This window comes from Rhinolophus ferrumequinum, chromosome 9 (assembly GCF_004115265.2).
Source record: "Rhinolophus ferrumequinum isolate MPI-CBG mRhiFer1 chromosome 9, mRhiFer1_v1.p, whole genome shotgun sequence".
Classification (NCBI taxonomy): Eukaryota; Metazoa; Chordata; class Mammalia; order Chiroptera; family Rhinolophidae; genus Rhinolophus; species Rhinolophus ferrumequinum.
The window spans coordinates 43022294-43041127 of record NC_046292.1 but is presented as its reverse complement, the minus strand read 5'-3'; the positions used below and the strand labels follow the sequence as shown (position 1 = coordinate 43041127).

At 43.3% G+C, this 18834-nt stretch overlaps 1 protein-coding gene across 7 annotated transcripts in view; it reads right to left on the bottom strand.

Moving 5' to 3' along the window:
- The window catches only part of FGGY (FGGY carbohydrate kinase domain containing), a 393115-nt gene that overhangs the window by 321410 nt on the left and 52871 nt on the right, over positions 1 to 18834 (bottom strand). For all 7 annotated transcript variants that reach the window (XM_033115796.1, XM_033115797.1, XM_033115798.1 and 4 more), the window contains one exon: positions 786 to 874. In XM_033115796.1, coding sequence (XP_032971687.1) covers positions 786 to 874 — 89 coding nt within the window. The remainder of the gene's footprint in view (positions 1 to 785; positions 875 to 18834) is intronic.

Genomic DNA, 18834 nt, shown 5'->3' with positions numbered 1-18834 from the left:
AAGACTCCACCCTGCCTGCTACTCCCCCCAGTGCATCCCCTGAAATCTGAGGTCAGGATGACAACAGGCATGCATACTTTGAGACTGCATGCCCAACCTGTCTACGTATGTGTGTGTATAATATATATATATGTATGAGGATATATGAATATACACATATATACATACATACCCACACACACACATATATATATCTATGCTCACATCCACTGTTAATCATAGCAGCCACAATTTCATACTCATGAGTATTTTTTAATTGTCTCTGCCATGTAGCACATACCTATTTATAACATTCATAATTTATTTAAAAAACAACGTTGACTTCCACATACTTGTACGCTGCGGTGATTCAGCTACATTAATAGAAAAAGCAAAATAGGTTCATAACACACCCATCCACATAAATCGGCTTCCTTAATAAACATATCTCTTGCCTTAATTTTAGGGGCCCCAAAATATTTTTTCCCCCATTTATTCACTATGTAAAACGTGCCTCTGGAAAAACAGCCAGATTTCACGATGGACTGTTCACATCGCCTTCAAATGTGTCCAATTGCAATGAATGGTCCTCACCTTGGATGCCCACATTCCAGGCCTCATAGGAACAATGGTGTTTGGGCATGTGCAGTGGAGGTAGAAGATGGATTCAAGATGTTTCAAGTATGCAAAATCGCATGCAGATGTGCAAATAGTACGTCCAGTCAAAGCGAGTTAAGAAAGCAATATATATACAGACACCCGAGAATGGATGAGCGAAAATAAAATCCAACTTGTAATTAACATACCGTGCTGTGACACCTGTTGCCTTCCACGATAAGAAGTCTGGGAGATCAAAGAAGTGTCCCGCCTTATCCCAGCAAGTCTCTCTCAAGTTCTGCCAAATTAAATATATATTAGAATCAATTATGGGCTTTTTTCCCTACCCTTCTCCTCTTTCAATAATGTCTCAAAATTTTCAAAACAAAAGCATAGCCAGCAATGCCCCATAAAACATCTGCTCAGGGGTTAGGAGGGGGGTCATATAAAAGCAGCACCTATATAGGAAAGAAAAATTGGCACTTATTGATCCTTCCAAAAATGACCATCATTTCCCTTTTATCCCTCTTTGCCAACTTGGAGCAGCAGGAAGCACACTCTGTGAAGGTATGCAATCCATCTTCCCAGTGAAAGGCCGGAGAATACGCGTCAAGACATATAACAAGATTCCCAGGCTGAACAGCTGTAAGCTGGGAAGAAAAAGCACTAAGAAACTACTGCATGAAACAGAATGTGTCCTGCCATGTAAAATTCTCCCCATGCCAATGAGATCCAAAGGCAACAGGAAAAATGGTCCCTGCCCTCAAAGAACTCCCAATCTACGAGAAGAGAATGGCACATAATCAAGCTATTCTTGTAAATTTCTTAAACGTTTGTTTCTTCCAGTTTCTTTCATACTGCCAATGTAGTCAGAGTTTTTCTTGCCACTGGGCATTTTCTTTCCTCTGCCGATTCTGTCTGGAACATTCATTCCTCACCAGCAAGCTTGTTCCCTCCTAGGGTCCATGTCGCCCTGCTCCCTTCGGTTACCCTTACCCATCCTTCCCTGGCGAGGCCTTCCTGGATCACCTACTCAGGTTAGGTCTGGCCATCATACAACCCGTAGTACCCCACAATAACGCATGTAATGTCTCTCCTGCTAGAGTATAAGCTCTACACGGTCAAAGACCTTGTCAATTTTATATACAATGATATCCCATGATTCCCCCTTCCCTTTCCCCTACAAAAGACTAGACCCTTAGCTGTGAGGTTGAAACTACATGACTCCACTCCCCTTACCCACTTAACGGGAAGGGGATGAACATGTGACCTAACTGAGCCAATCAGATCCCTTCTCCCAGGGATTTAGAATCAGGATCCAACTAGAGTCATTTAACTTCTGCCTGTGAATGGATCTGGAAGTGAGATCAAGTTGCAAACTGTGAAGTGGCCATTTTCTGTACCTGGAGATGTAGAACTTCATAAAGAAAAGAGTAAAGCAGGCAGAAACAGGAGCAAGAAAGGTTTCCTACCACCCAGGCAACTCTCCATGTCCTGGTTTCAATTATGCCCTCCCCAAGAGGATACAGCAATAAGGAATGTATCATAAGCACAAGGGTATCTTTGGGACCCTAGGGGCAACAGTGCAGAACTTCCAGAAGAAACATATTCCAGTATCTGCTAGAGGGTGACACATAGCAGGCACTCAATAAATATTCATTGAACAACCAGTCAAACTGCTCGGTTTCATCTTCCAACCTTTCATGTGAAGAGTGCTTCAGCCTTCATAAAGAGCTACCACATGCTTATCTCCTTAGAATGATACAAAAATCCTGAGTGTCATCATATCTACTTTACAGACATACAACTGGCCTTTGTCTACATTTGCCCTCAAATTCTATAAACTCTTCCTATTTCCTCTATCCCTATCACTACTACATGAACATAGAAATCTGCGCACAGCAGAGAAACCGAATATTCCCGCAGGTACAGGGTCCCACCAAACAACAGTAATATCAAAAGGGTTCAGATATAAACAGCCCGTTTTCAGTTCTTGTTGTTATTTGTTTAAATTCCTAAGTATTGGGATGAGAACTTGCATCTAGAAAGGGCTAAACTTCTTTTGAACACCCGCACATGTTAATGTTAAACAAAGCAAAACTTAAAGTTGACTAAGTATACCTAACACGGCTATGGACGAGTAGCATCTTTCTACACAAATAGGTCACAATCAAAATATGGTAGCCTTTGAAACAAGTATGTGAGTCAAACGACTATATGCCTTCTGGGTGGCCCCAAAAATCTCTTGCCATGGTCTTTGTGGTTTCAGTGATGGAGTCTCAGGGAGAAGGAGAAAAGGCTGCCTCCTTCTAAAGGCTCCAGAAATCCAAGGCCAGTCACCAAAAATGAACCACGAAAACCATTGCAGCAACAACCAGTGCCTCAAGCCAAAGCTGAACAATCTTCCTAAACTCAGAAAACAACTGCTTCTGTTAGATCTTGTATAGGATCATTAAAGACCGTGCATAATGAGAGCTTTCAGCCTATGGCCACGCAGACAGCCACTGAGGACAATGGAACCCAAACAGAATGTCTTAGAGAACTTCAGGCCTCTTGCCAAAAAGACGCACACTGGGGGTAGGAGGTACAAGGCAGCCAGGAGCGTCATTTCTTCTTGAGACCACACCAGCTTCTTTGACCAAAGCCAGGGACCCCAGTTCAACGCCTCGATAAGATGAGAAACCAGAAACAACATCTCATTAAAAGTACAAGGTATCCTTAAGAATGCACATGGTCTCAGAGAAGAAGATAACAGTATCTCCTGCCTTCTCTACAAAAGCAAAGTCTGGAGATTAGCCAGCAATGGGAAAAGGAAAGAGCTTGCCTGGATGAGAGGGAATGTTTCCAGAAGTATGATCCCTACCTTCAAGATGCTGACATACTATCTGTGAAGATCCCAGGCTCTTCTCATGTTGGGCTACATGATTCACAAGCATTTTGTCATCAAATGCCAGATGGGCCAAGGGCATAGTAGCCCTATGGATGAATTTTTAATCCAGTTCTGTGGGAAAAACTCTCCGTATAGCCCCTTCCCCAGCCAGTCCAGTCCCAGCCAAGGGCCTCAATCTAACTGAACTAATTCTATTCTGGAAACCGGGCCTACATCAGGACCCAGGGACTATCCTCCTTCCATTCCACCATGGCTTACAATAGTGCTCCCATGTGCCTCATCTCATCTGATTCTCAGAGCGGCTCAGAAGTGTGCAGTTGACACACAACAGTCAAACAGTAAAGATGGAGAAACTGAGGTTCAGATGACAAGGGCTTAGCCCAATGTCAACCAGGGCTTCTAGCTCTAAAGTGAGTATTCCTTCCTTCCACTATGAACAGTCACCACTCTGAGGCCCCCAGAGCTATCAGAGCTGTGAGTTTTGGCCTTTTGGAATCATGAAGGAAGCTATTGCCATTCCTTACAGAAGAAAACAACAACAAGAAAGAAAGAAGAAAAGCCCTCCCAAACATATTTTTTTCACATAGTTTTTAACATTTTCAGAGATTTCATTTTCAATCCTGAGCAACTCACTTAACTTCTCCGTACGTGACAATACCCTCCCTGCACAAATGGTGGGCGGGTTAGAGAGCACACAGAGCAGGCCTCAGTACATGCCGATTTTAGTTGTATCTCATTATGCGATAGCTGAATCCACTTCAAACTAGGAGCTCTCTGTGCTGAATGAGTTAAGTGGATCCTCCAGTTACCAAGCAACTAACAAAAACTAGTCTTTTCAAGAAAAAAAGACATCAGCTGTAATTTGGGGTGTGTGACTTGGCAATAGAGATCTCTGCATTCCAATAACACTCCTTTGAGCTAAGCAATCCCCCAGGCTTGAAGGCAACCAAAGGAACAACCTTTACTTTTTTAAAAATCATCTATTATTTTATAAAACCACAGCATTTCTTGGGAGGAGGCTACTCCTGAAAGGGCACACAGCTGTAGGTCTCAGCAGAGGGTGGAGACAGAGCAGTATATCTAAGATTCAAGGCCAGGCAGCAGCCACCCCAGCCTCGAGGCAAGGAGATGTATGTCATAACTTTCTCCCAGGGAGACAGTGAGGTCTCTGCTGGCTTCTACACACTGAGGGAACTTGTGGGAAAAATGAAGCAGACACTGCAATGTATATGGGGAGACAGCAGGGTCTAGGAGCAGCGTGACAAAGTAGGGATGACCGGTTCAAAAAGAGTCATCCAAGTATTTTGTTATTAATTGCAAAGGGATTCTATCTGGGCTATCTGCTGTGTGCAGTGAATAAAAGGGAGGGAACAGAGAGCTCCCTAATTCCCCACCCAATAAATGATCCTGCCTGAACATTCCACATACTCACGATGTTGTTTTCCAGCACAACAACCCATAGAAAAGCAAAACCTGATTCTCACTCTGCATTCAAGACTCCAAATTCGGGCACAGGCTGACGGTCCAAAGAGGAAAGATGTTTCAGGAAGACACTTAATCCTCAATGTCATTCTTAAAAGAAAAATGATGCTGAACACAAGCAGTGGGTCATAATCCCTAACCAGAAACTTCCCAGAATGAATGAAACTCCCATCCACAGAGAAAAAGACCAAATCCTGGAGATTCAAGTCAGACAGATAATGCTACTAGATTCAAGTCAGAGGTTTGTGCTATTAGAGGCGTCCTTCTAAAAACTTAAAGCTTATCATTACATTCTTTTAAAATGGTTCCACAGCTCCTCATGGCTTACATCACATTTTTATCTCCTTGGCATGGCTCTCAGGATACGTAACAACCTGGCTCCAACTTGGCCATTATTCTTATGAATCCTTCGGGGCTCATCTCCCATCATCCCTCCCCTAGCTCTCTCCCCACTGCTTTCACCTCATTTCTTTTACTTCTCTAAATGCATTATCCTCTTTTTATATTTCCATGCCTCTGTTGAGGCTGATGCCTTTCCTTAGATTGACTTTTCCCATCTTCTCCCACGATCAAACTTCTTCCTCTGATTCAAATCCAGATGAAATGTCACCTTTTCAGTGAATCCCTCCATCCCTTGCTGTATCCTAATTATGCATTCATGTGCTTAAATCCATCTCGAAATGACAAACACCCAGAGGGCAAAAGCCAGCTGATTCATGAAAAAAAAAAAGAATGCAAAAAGTTTCACGAGGTATAAAGAAATTTAAAGTCAGACCCTTTTAAGAGAAAATTAAAACGGAGCTGGAGAAAGATGTGTGCAAATGAAAAGGTAATTAATAAGGTGATGTATGACAATAATGTAATGAGCCTGATACCAAGGTTTAGTGAGTCAGCCTCATAACTTTATCCCAATAGTGTGAGTGTGGTCATATAGCTGCCTCGAATGAGTAATCACAGACAGGGTTCAGAGGACAGAAAGAGCTTTGGGGGCGAGGTGGCTAGAAAAGGCTTCACAGGGGAGAGATCTGAGAGGAAGCCAAAAGGTCAAGTAAAATAAGTGTCTGTGCTACCATGGAGAATGGCACCCAACAAACAAAAACCTGAAATGACAGCGTAAGATTACCCCCAGTAGAGGAGGATTTGTGTAACTGTACCGTCATAAAATTTGTAAAATGAAATAATTCCATTGTATAATTTAAATTCTTCAATTTTCAAGAATTGGATACATATCTGCATCCTTCCCACCCTCACACCTCCCTTAGAGCCCTACTGTTACACAAAAAGGTAAATTTATAATCCACACTAGAGCTGATTTCCCAACCATAAAAATGTTATCATTTACATGAAACCTGATCGTCTTCAGCAAAGCTGGCTCTGCCCGGGAATGTGATACCACCAAATGCATTAGGAAAGCAAGGCTTTGGTATGTGGGCTCTAAGAACGTCGGAGACAGGCAGACCTGAGTTTGATTACTGTCCTCACCACTTCCCAGCTGTGAAGCTTTAGGCAAATTAATTTCTCTAAGCTCCAGTTTCCTCAAGTGCCGTATTACCAGCATCTACCTCAAAGGGATATTGTATGAATTAAATGAAATAATGTAGAGTGCCTGATAAGTCAACGAGTTTCTCTGTAATTACTGCCAGAGTTTCATGTTGTTCAAAGCACTTTGACATGCATGATCTCATCTGATCTGTATAATTATTTAAGGCAGGAAAGGTGAAAAATTATAAACCTCCCCTTGCAGGTTAAGAAACTAACATCCAGAAAGGGACCACACCAAGACTGGCCCAAGATTACACAACAGCTAAGTGGATAGACAGACATGCAGATCTACGGACCAGCCCAGTGCTAGTTCAGCAGTGCACCTCCCTGAAGCACAACAAAAGGCAGAAGTGCCAGGAGAAAAGTAGAGGGATGTCATGGAGCTCTAGACAAGACAAGCTTTTGTGGGTGGTATTGTCTATGGAAGGGAAAGAAAAAGGGAGAGAGAGAATGGGGGAGAGGGAGGGAAAGAGGAAGGAAGGGAAAGAATCCTAATATGAAGAGAAGGCTTTGGGATGGGTAAGAAGGTCTTGGAACAGACATGAAAAAAGTATAAGATTTGGACAAGTGGAGAAATGAGGAGGTCTTTCTTAATACCTCATTCTCCTGGAATCCTTCACAACCCTTCTAATTGCTTTTCTGTCTCCTTCCTGAGCTCCTTTTCTTAGTTGCCCTTTAAAAGTGGGTGCTACCAGAGTTCCTGCCTCATACAAATGCTCTTTTCACTGTTCACATACTTTCTGGGCAATCTCAATTACCCCCATGGTTCCAACCAACTACACGTTGGACACTGCGCCAAATCTCAAACTCCCATTCACACTTTTCCTCTGACACGTCTCCTGAATGTCCCACTGCTCCTCTAACTCAGCATGTCCAAGACAGAATCTGTTATCTTCCCCCAAAAGTTTTCTGTCAGTTGAGCCAGTCACCGAAGGCATCATCTTCTTCTTCTCTCATTCCTTATATCCAATCATCCATCTAATTTAAACTCCCAATTAATCCATACCCTTTCACCTCCTGTAGTACTCAGGGAACTCCAAAGAAATAGATTCAGGTGTATACACGCACACACTGCATACACAGACTTGACCCTTGAACAATGCACGGGTCAGGGATGTCAATCCACCAGCCATCAAAAGTCTGTGTATAACACGTCACTCCCCCAAAATTTAACCACATCTGTCCCTCAGCATCTGTGGGGGATGATTTCAGGACACCTGGGGATACCAAAATCCACAGATGCTTAAGTCCCTTATATGAAATGGCACAGAACAATGTATATTTTTTCATGTAAATATATAATTGGCACTCAGCATCCGCAGATTTCCAATCTTGGATCAAAAATACTGTCTTCAATCTGTGATTGGTTAAATCTGCAGGTGCTAAACCAGTGGGTATGGAAGGCTGACTGTATATTTACTGAAAAAAATTCTGCATATAAGTAGACCTGTGCAGTTGTTGAAATCCATGTTGTTCAAGGGTCAGCTATTTATTTATACACACACACACTGAGTATATATAAAATATGTATGTATGTATATATATAGATAGATAGATATAAAATATACTCCTATACATATATATTCTATATGTATATATGAAATCCTTCATATATATGAAATCTCTTCATACACATATATGAAGACCCAGGACTTCCAGTCTGAGTCCAAAGCCTGAGAATCAGGAGAGCTAATAATGTAACTTCTAGTCTGAAGGACAACAGGCTCAAGACCCAAGAAAAACCGATGTTTCAGTTCAAGTCGGAAGACCAGGAAAAACTGATGGACCAGCTCAAGACAGTAAGGCAGGAGGAATGTCCTCTTACGCAGCCTTTTTATTCTACTCAGCTCTGTAACTGATAAGATGGAGCCCACCCACATTTGGGAGGGCAATCTGCTTGTCTGGGTTTACCCATTCAAATGTTAATCTCATCCAGAAATACCCTCATAGACACAGAATAAAGTTTGACCACCCTGAGCACCCTGTGCCATGTCTGAGCACCCTGTGGCCCTGCCAAGTTGACACATAAAATTCACCATCACGCCCACATCTTCGCTATCCCGTTTCCAGTCCATTACATTCTATCATCTGGATGGCTGATATCTTATCTGGCACCCTACAAAAATGACCATAATTCTTCCTCTCCCTGTATGCATGCCCTTGGCAATACAACTCTGTAGCTCTTCTATCAAGAGGTGAATCTATTTCTCCATCACATGAAGTGGAGCTGGCCTTATGAATTGCTTTGATCAATGGAATGAAGCAGAAGTGGCAATGTGCTACTTCTCAGTTGAGGCCTCAGGAGACCTTACTTTTGTCTTCTTGGAACATAATGCTGCCATGTGAGACAGCTCAGGCTGGCCTGCTAGAGGATGAGAGGACATGTGAAACAGAAACGAACCATCCTAGTCAAGGCGCAGGACATGCAGGAGAGCTGAGCAAAGCCGAGAGCAGCGAACCCTACCCAGCAGCCCCCCCGGAGACTCTTGAATGAATTCAGCAGAGACCAGAAAATGCATCTTTCTGAGCAACCTGTACAATGAGCCACCTCCAAATGAGCAACGTGTATAATTATGAGGTAAATAAATGGTTGTTTTTTTTACACTACTGTTTTTGAGGTGGTTTGTTACACAGCAAAGCTAAGTGATATATAGCCCCTAACTTTAAAATCTTACTCCCTTCAATTCCCACCCTCTACACAGCCAATTAGAATACAATGGTCTACATAAAATGTAAATTTGACTCCATAAATAACTCATTAATTCAGTAAGTATTTATTTGGTATTCTCTACGTGTCAGGTACTATATTCAGTACTAGGCAATGAGCAAACAACAGAGCACAGTGGCCACCCACAGGGAGCTCTCAATCTAGTATACCTTTCACCCTTCGAAGTTTTCTACTACTTTTGGAGTGAAAGATCAAATTCATTAGCATGGCAGATACATGTCTTACTTGCCAGCTTCATCTCTGATCACTCTAAGATACAACACTGGATCACCTGCACACACTGTGCTTTTGCTCATTACATCTTTCTTCATAGCACACCCTATCTGAAATCCCCTCCCTCTTCCACCAGGCCAACATGTCCTCATCACTTAGGACTCAACTCAAGTACTACCTACTCCATGAAATCTTCCCTGATTCCCGAGGTAGGTGCGGCTCCGGTACGCCTCCACAATACTCTGTGACTATCCCCACCATGGCACTTGCCAGCATCTGTTCACACGCCCATCTCCCTTACTAGACTGAAAGCTTCTAAGAGGCAGGAAATGTTGTTGTTTTTTTTTCCAATCTTTCTATTCCTAGGAACCTAGCATTGTATCTGATATATAGATGATGAATAACATTAGCTGAATAAATGAATAAATAAATGAATGACCAGAGATGTACATGCTAAATAGAAGTTAGTGGAAAGGGAAATAAGAAATGAATGGATAAATAAATGAGGTTATGAATAAGAACTGTCCCAGCTTCTCTTTCCTCATTCAAGTAATGGCTTTTCACCGTCTGCTGTAGGAGCAGATGCATGTTGTAGCCAAGCCAGACTGCCAGGAAGATAAATTTCTCTTCTTGGGGTGAGCAGGTCCTTTGGAGAAGTTTCATTTTAATTGGAAAATGGATTCATTCACTTCGTGGCTTGGGCTCCTGTGTCAGTACACCACCACTCTGAAAGGCTGCCAAGCATCCCTGAAGAGGGGGCTGTGGCGGGAAAGGCGCGCCATCAAACGATGAGTGCTCAGGGACATCTGAGGACAGCCTGGCGTCAGGTTCAGGCTGGCTCACCTGGATGACCCCTCCTCTTTCTTCCCCAAATGTCCTTCAACCCAAACTTTCCTTCTCCCCAACCCATAAAGGATGGGTATACTTTACTGCTGCACTTGGCATTTCTTTGGGGCTTATTTGGGTCTATATAGCCTTCCTTGTTCATTTATACCACTATTGCAGAGTTCCACTGTCATTTCCTACAGGGCACGGACTAGGGCCACAACTGAGAAATCGCTTCCCTTCTCATCTTGTAGGAGATCAGAAATTCATCAACTTCCTAATGAAGGATGCCTCACGGAAAACATCTCTTCTAGGAAGAATATGTGCATCTTCTGTGAAGGGTTCTGTGGGGGGCACTGAACACTATCAGGTGATTGTGACCAGGCTCCGGGCCCCCTCTTTAGCCTCATGTCTCAACACCTTCACCTATGAGCACCCCCATAGTGCCCAACTCACCACAGGGACTGACGCAATGGCAGTTCTAGTAACACAATATGCTCCTCTACACCGAGGTGACTTTGCACATTCTGCTGCCTCTTCTCCAAAGCCACACTGCAAGGGTGCATATCCTGGCGCTAATGCCTCACAGCCATGCAGCCTTGGGAAAGCTCCTGAACTACTACTCTTCACTTCAATTTACTTGCCTGACAATAATTATAGAGGAAAACAATACTACCTATGCCATACAGTTGTTGAGGGAACAAATGGGCAAATGCATGTGAAGTGTTTAGAACATCTGGCACATAGTAAGCACTTTTTAAATAATTGTTAGTTAGAATGTCAGTTCCACCACCTGTTTCCTGTTTCAGGAAGGAGCAGGGACTTTGGAGACTGGCACACCTTAGTTCAAACCTCGGTTCTCCTATTTATTAGTGTTACTTCTGCCCAGTAAGTCACCTAATGTCTATAGGTCTCACTTGGCTCATTGACAATATGTAACTCATAGTATTGTTAGCAGGATTCCATTCAGTGAGATCGTACCTCTTAATGTGCCCATCCTGGCACATCCCCAAAAAACGTTAGTTTCCTCCACATCCTTACTCTTCTCAAATTATATGGGGGCCTGTCTCCCCTATTAGATTCTTAGCTCCTTTTAGGGGGAACTTATGCACCTGTATCCCTAGAGGTAACATGAAATAACTATTTCTCGAATGAAATATTTATGACGTGCAACAATTTGTCGATCAGTCCTGGTTTGTGGCCACATGTGTTCTAGGCATGAGGGTGGGCCACGGAGGGCAGGAATGCACGGGTCCCGATCCTCAGGCTGCTCACTGGCTTGGTGGGGCAAAGAGTCTGCATGTAGGAAACACTTAGCAAGAATGCAGAAACAGCACAGAATAATTCAAGTTCTAAAATACCTGATTTGTAAACTAAGAATGCTGCAGGGTCATGAAGGAAAAACACTGCTGTGGGCAGGAGGTAGAGGAAAGTACGACTAAGGAGGTCATATTTCGCGTTGGTGTGAAGGGAAGGCCAAGACTAAGGAGGATGGCATGGAGGGGAGTCCAAGCTAGGGCACCTGCCTGAACAAAAGTGCAGGAAGAAGCATCAGCTGCATTCCTGGCCATGGAAAAGGAACCCCAAGCAGGTCAGCCTGAGAGATGTGTGCTGAAATATATAGTGAGGGGTAAATCTGGATTTATATTAGACACTCAGGTCAAAAGAGAACACAGCCACCATCGTCCTGAGCAGGGGATTGCTTGTGAATCCGGCTTTCAGAAGGTTAGGACAGCAACAAGATGGTGGGAAGTCTGGAGGGAAGAAGACACAGGAGGCAGGAGGACCAGTTTCCATGTATATTCCTGACACAGAAAGAGGAGAAACAGCTTAGGGAAAGGAAGGAAGGAAAATGAAGGCAAAAGGGAAGATGAGCAAGAAAATAACAAGAAAGATTAAGTAGAAGAGGAGGAAGGAGATGAAAATAAAGACAAAAGCAAAAAATGTGCAAAGAGAGAACAGAAATGGGGTGAAAAGAAAGAATAGGTTAAACATGAGAAATGAGTAAAATGAGAAATGGGAAAAAAAGGGAGAAAGAGAAAAAAAATAGGAAACTGGAAAAGATGTGTGGAAAACAATGGCAGACACCATGTTAATGTCCCAGATGAGACAAAACATGGAGGAGGAAGGGCAGAAGCCAGAGCCCTGCTCTCAGTCTGCATACTGTCTCTCCTCTGGGTGAATGAAGTCATGGCTGATGTCACCGCCTCTGAGTCACACGCCCACCATAGGAGAGGTGGAAAGAGCCCTGCCTGCTGTTCAGTCCCACCCTCATTGACAAAAGGGGTTAATTCACTGCTTTGTTCTCTGGGGCACTGTCTAGTCTAGTCCTGAGATGACTGAAATGAGGAGAGCTCCTTCCGCCCAGGGAGGACACGCAGCTCCACGAGCACCTGGAGCTCAGCTTCACTGAGTTCTCAGGTCCAGGTCCTTGAGGTGGGAGAGTCAGAAAAGGTGTGCCAAATAGCCTCTGGCTTTTCTCTGACTGTGGCGAGGGTACACGGGCTCCGTCCCAAGAGGTCTAAAAAGGAAATTCCCATAATGAACAGTATTGAGGACACGGCAGGGATTCAAAGGGTGCTTGCCCTCTGACTCACTGAACTGCTTTCTCATATTCTAAGCTCTCACCCTATTGTATTTGGAGCCCCACAGAGGTCTTGTTTCTCAGATTTCCAGACCTTTCCTCATGCTAGTCCATCCACCCAGCCTGACTTTTGCAAGCCACCCCACCCGAGTGCTTCGCTAACTCCAATCCATCCTTCAGGCCCCAGCCTGCATTTCACCTCCTCTTGACTTCCCTCCTCTGACTGGGGTATATTTCCAAAGTGACTTAAATTTCCATTCCACTCACAGTGCACTGTGACCTTATTTCTGTCCGCCTTCTAGAATGTGAGCTGCTTGAGGACAGGGACTTATTTACTTACTGCTCTATTCCCAGCAGTTAACAAATTGGAATAAAATAAATTGTTGGTAAATATTTGTTGGATGAATGAATATCCTTGATCAACTCTGGCAGGCACTCCTTAGCACCACACTATTTTTAAACCACTTCTAAAACATGCTCCCATTCTGACAGCCATCATCCTGGGAATGTTTGTTGCTGAAGGCAATATCCTATAACTTAGTAATAACAGTGCACGTGAAAACGCTCTGGAAATGTTGACTTGGGGCTCCTGAGAAGGGCCTTACCCTGTCTGTGACTCCTCCATTCCCCCAGCCCTTGGCCTGTGAGAGGCTATGGAAAGAGCACAGGCTTGAGTCCGACTTGAGTGAGAGCCCAGCTCTACCAGTCCCTAGCAGCAGAAGGAAACCTGTCCCAGCCTGTTCTCACCTACTCAAACAGGAATAAAAATACCCGTTCCTCAAGTTGTCTGTAAAGATGAAGCACAGTGGCCACACTCAAACAATGTGAATTTTATTTCCTTTCACTCTTGGTTTCCTCGACTGCATTTAGAGATAAGTATGTGAGAAACAGAGTTTCTTTCCGAAAGTCAACTTCTGCATAACCATCATCTGAAAATATATCCCTACCACCAGTGCTCTACAACTTACCAAATACCTTCTGATACATAATATTCATCAATACCATTTGATAGGCAGGAAACGAAGGGCCAAAAATGAAGTGAATCGCCCAATATCATGCAGACCGTAAGTGAAATGCCTGGGGTGAAACCCTGGCCACTTGAACGCCAAACTCCACACTCCTTCACCGCTGTCCAGTGGCCGCTTCCCAGGGCATGGGAGTTGCTCGTTAAATACTTGCACAGTGATTCACGCTCTTTCTCAGGTCCACGGGCTTGTCTCTGACCGCCAGCCAAAGCCAGACCACATGGCCTCAGGCCAAGACAACTGCAGCAGGCTTCACTCTGGTCCCGAGTCTCTTCTCATCTGTCTTAGGTCTACAGAATGCCAGCATTGAAGGAAAACTTCAGGGGTCATGTAGACCAGTTGTTCCCAATGCCAGACCATGGCCTGGTGCTACGACCAGTAATTTTCACTAATCAATGATGAAGCAAAAATAATAAAAATAATACTGGGGAAAATGAAATCCTTCTTATTAATAATATGATGCATAATTAATTGGTAAAAAGATCTTATTTCCTAATTGCTCGCTTAGTTTTACTTGGGCAAGCGCCAAAACGCTATACATTTAGCATTACTGAGAGAAAATGTCTATCTTCGCCACAGTCCAAACCCTTTGGCAAAGCTTTAATGAGAGACAGAGGCCAGGGACAGCAGAATCACTTACTCAAGCAGCTCTCTAATTCCCTCTGAATACTCCCCAGCCTTGCATTTTTTGAGCCAGAAGACACTGACCATTGAGATTACAAAGACCAGAAGTCACACTTAAGCAGCTTTTTGAGAGGGTGTAGGTATGGGTGTGGATGGGACTGTAAAGTTGAAATCAGACTTTCTTTTGCTACTGAGGTCGCTCACAAGTTTTACCTAATCCGTCGTCTCTCTATACAGGAAGGATTCAGAGAGACATGGGCTTTTATGGGGATCCCTGAATCGCTTTGTCATTCAACTAGCAGACTGGCCACAGCTTGGTGCACGGAAACAAGCCTCAGGTAAGGTCCTTCTGCAGAAGTACTCCCAGGACCCCTGGGTTCAGAACAGGTAAGGAACTCGTTGAATCATTTATTCGAACTACAAACATTTAATGTAAAGGGGAGGAAGAGGCCATCTCTAAAAGGTAACTCTAATGTGCTGGAGCACAGACAAAAGAGGAATGGATTGGAATCTGTGTAGATACACGAATTTTAGATCTCGCCCAGGCTCCAGCACGATTCTTTAATTATGAGTCTAACTTGGGGTAACTTTGGTAACATTTTATTCCAGAGCTCATACTTATCTTAAAAAGTTAAGTCAGACAAATGTGTTAGCTGGGGTTTGGAACTTAAACTATGAGAACTACGTCTCTCTATCCAGGTGTCTCATCTGTTGAGTACACAGGGGGCCATGCCTGATAAAGGCTGGAGTTTGACCAGCTACCCTGTACAACTCCTTTTCAAATCCATTTCCTAGAGTTAGAAAACCCGGATAATTCCAGCATTGCCAGAATTAACTGTCAGTAAGTGGTAATTTATCTAACGCCCTCCAGCCTTGGCTTCTTTATCTGCGAAGTGAGTGATAACATCTACCTCACAGCATTTTCTTAAGAACTAAGCGAGAGAGCCCACTTAAAAGCACAAGGTAGATATTTAATTAATTCTCATTTCTCATGCAGGGGTTGATGCTGCTTAGAGACAGAAATCAAACCAGGTCAATATCGTAAACAGAATTTAGTTAAGTACCTCAGAATGCTGAAGGGTCTTTAATATTTCAAACTGCTTTCACAAGTGTTAACGATGCCTCAACTTACTCCAAAACCTTAAGGTGCGTTGGTGGATGGATAGAGGGACAGATAGACGGACATATATGTCGTAAAGCAAGTACAGAAAAATGTTAATGGCAAAATCCAGGGGATCATTCTCAGTGTTGACTATAAAATTCTTCCAACTTCTCTGTATTCTGGAAAACCTTGATAATAAAATGGAGGAAAAGATGGCTTTCACAGCCTCTTGCATGTGGTCCTAGACTTGGGAGTTCCTTGAGAGAAAGGGCACTCTCGGCTTCTGCCTTGCCTCCCCCTCACCAGGCCCTATGCCTTCTACATAGCAGCTACTAGACACGTTTGTTTCACTGAATCAATGACTATAGCCCTATAATAGCAGAACAGTTATTCTCATTTTGAAGATCACAGAACAATAACAACAACAAAAGTAGTATCAACTCATATTCAGAGAAATGAGATTTATTTACCCTTCCAGAAAAATCCCGTCTTACAATTGTTCTGACTTCTGGCCTGCCTCCTCCCTTGCTGCAATCAACATCCACCTAGCCCTGGCATCCAGATTTCCCAGGTGACAGTTGTCAAGGTGACAGTCCACCTCAACAAGGTCAATCATGCTAATGAGTTCCTATGTCATGACGCACATTAACTGCATGATCTTTTTTAGTGTCTTTACTAAAGACGACATTCTCCTCCAGTAGGTGTGACCCATTTTAGCCACTATGAGAAAATAATTTTGTTCAATTTTTGTTTTACATCAAATCATATCATGCGGGCAGAAAGCCAGCCGAACTTAGCAATCTTTCTCTCGCTTCTCTGGTGACACTAAAACGCACCAACAGCCCTGCATAGTGGTGAGGAAGGCTGGCAGCAAGAAGGCTGGGCATGTGGGTGTTAGGACTATAGCCGTAAGTCTGGGTCTGACCAGGAAACATGAATTCATTTAGCAAATACTGAGTATGTTTTTAATGCCAAGCATAGTGTTTGGCTTCTAGCGTCACAACAGCCAACAATGAACACATACATTTGGTCCCTGCTCTTATGGATCCAAGTCAGAACCCGCCAACCCAAATGAGAAACAAACATGGTGCAGCAGAAAAAAAAAAAAAAAAGACAGGATGTTTTTGGACCTTCATAAAGACCAAGCCTGATATCTGTGGACTAGTCATTTCATCTCTTTGAGGCTTTGTCTTTATCTGTAAAATGTGGCAAATAGTAATATTTATCACACAAGGCCATGCCATAGATTAAATAAAGAAAACAGATGTCAAAGTCTGCCATGAGCCATAAACTTAAATACAAAATATAGCATTCTAATAATAGCTGACATTTATTAAATGTTATTAGGTATCGGGCCAAGTCCTTTTTTTTCTTCTGTCTGCTTTGTAAAATTACTTTGTTGGACTATAAAACTAAAAGAATATGGCACCTATTTAGTTAGCATAAATCAAATATGTAAATGCAAGGACGATAAGGAAAGGACGCGCTGTCCAGGTAAATGACGGAAGGCCATCAGCCTCAACACTCTGTGCATTCACTTACATGCCCAGTTTATGGGCAGACCACCCTCGAGAGAAAATCCACAACAGATGCCCTACCAACAGCTGACAACGCCGCCTGCACTGCTTAAAGGCTGGGAGGAATCTGGTCCGACGTAAGAGGACGACCCTGGTACACACATTCTAACAAGACACTGTTTGGTTCAGTGGATGAGTCTTGGATTCTCTTGGGGGGTGAAGGGAACAACATAAAGGAGTTATCTACCTCAAGAGGACAAAGACACCCAGGAGAAGTGCAAGGGAGTTACTGCCTCAATCTAGAGCCTTCACGTCACACACGACATAAGCTGTGACACAAGGTAACAGGACTGCAGCCAGAAGGGACTTTGGATGGAAAGGAATGGTAATGCTCCTTTTCCACAAAGGAGGAGAGAAAATTAACTTAATGCTCAGCGTGCAGTGGATCTTTACTTGGAAGGGAGCTACTGCACAGACACACCCAATAATCAAAAATGTCGTGATACATGATTTAATACATTCATCCATTCATCTGTTAAAGTATTTACTGAGTTATCAATGTTACATGCTAAGCAATGCCCTGAATGCCAGGGGCACACAATCTGGTGTGATAAATTCAAGGGTAGAGGTAAGGGGAGGATGCCAATGGAGACCGAGGGCAAGCTAATCAACACTCAAGGGAGAAAGTCAAGGAAGGCTTTCCTGGAGTCTTGAAGAATTAGTGTAAGTTTTCCCCAAGAGAAGGAAGATACTATTTACACGTTTTCCAGGCAGAAGGAGAAACCTGAGCCAAGACTGAGGGGTGTGAGAGAATATGGGTATAGTATCCTTTGAGCCACACTGACCAAGAAGTTCACCATCTGGAAAGTCTTTCCATTTCTTTAAGCATTTTGTTATAGGAAAAGTAATGATGGATTCTTTGAACAAATCGCCACAGCCTGGGTCTCAAATTCAAACGCCTGGAGGAGGAGTGTTGAAAAGGAAATGAGTGAAGCAGGCTGGGAGGGGACTGCTATGAAACGAAGAATACTTGTCCCTTCTAAAGGGGGCAGCGCCGACGCAGCTCTGCCCAGTTCCTTCCACATGGGAATGTGGGCTGATGATTGCCAAGTCCTTTTGTTATTTTTTTCTAGAGTAGCTTAAAACCTGGATTTTTATGTAAAATTTCTTTGTTTTAAATGTTGGAAAGTAATTTTTAAAAATTTTTTTTCAAGCACAGGGTGGGTCAAACAAAACCTACCTGGGGACCAGCCTGTGGTCTGCCAGCCTGCAGCCCTGGCATGCGGGGACAAATGAGTGCCCTTTGAGAACAGTCAATGAGGGCCAGTGAATAGAGCCCAGGAAGTAGAGGCAGGCTGGATGTGGCGAGAATCCTGGCTCTACCACTTACTTGTTGTGCTTTGGGGAAGCTACTTAAGTGCTCCAGGCCTTAGTCTCTTCATCTGTAATATGGGATAATAATATTATGTCACTGAGAGGCTTAGATGAAATACTGAATAGGAAGCCCCTCCTACAGTGCTTTCTAGGAAAACAAGCCCAAGAAAACAATCCAAAGTTAAATAATGAAGTAATGGCAGCCAGCAAGGTTAGCTATGACTATAATATTATTTTTTAATGGAAAATTACTAATAAAACCATGAGCATTGTGCTGTAACAGTAGCAAACTACTCCAACCATGGATAGTGTCCCATTATTAATGTTTTTTGTATATACAGCTGTCTTTTAT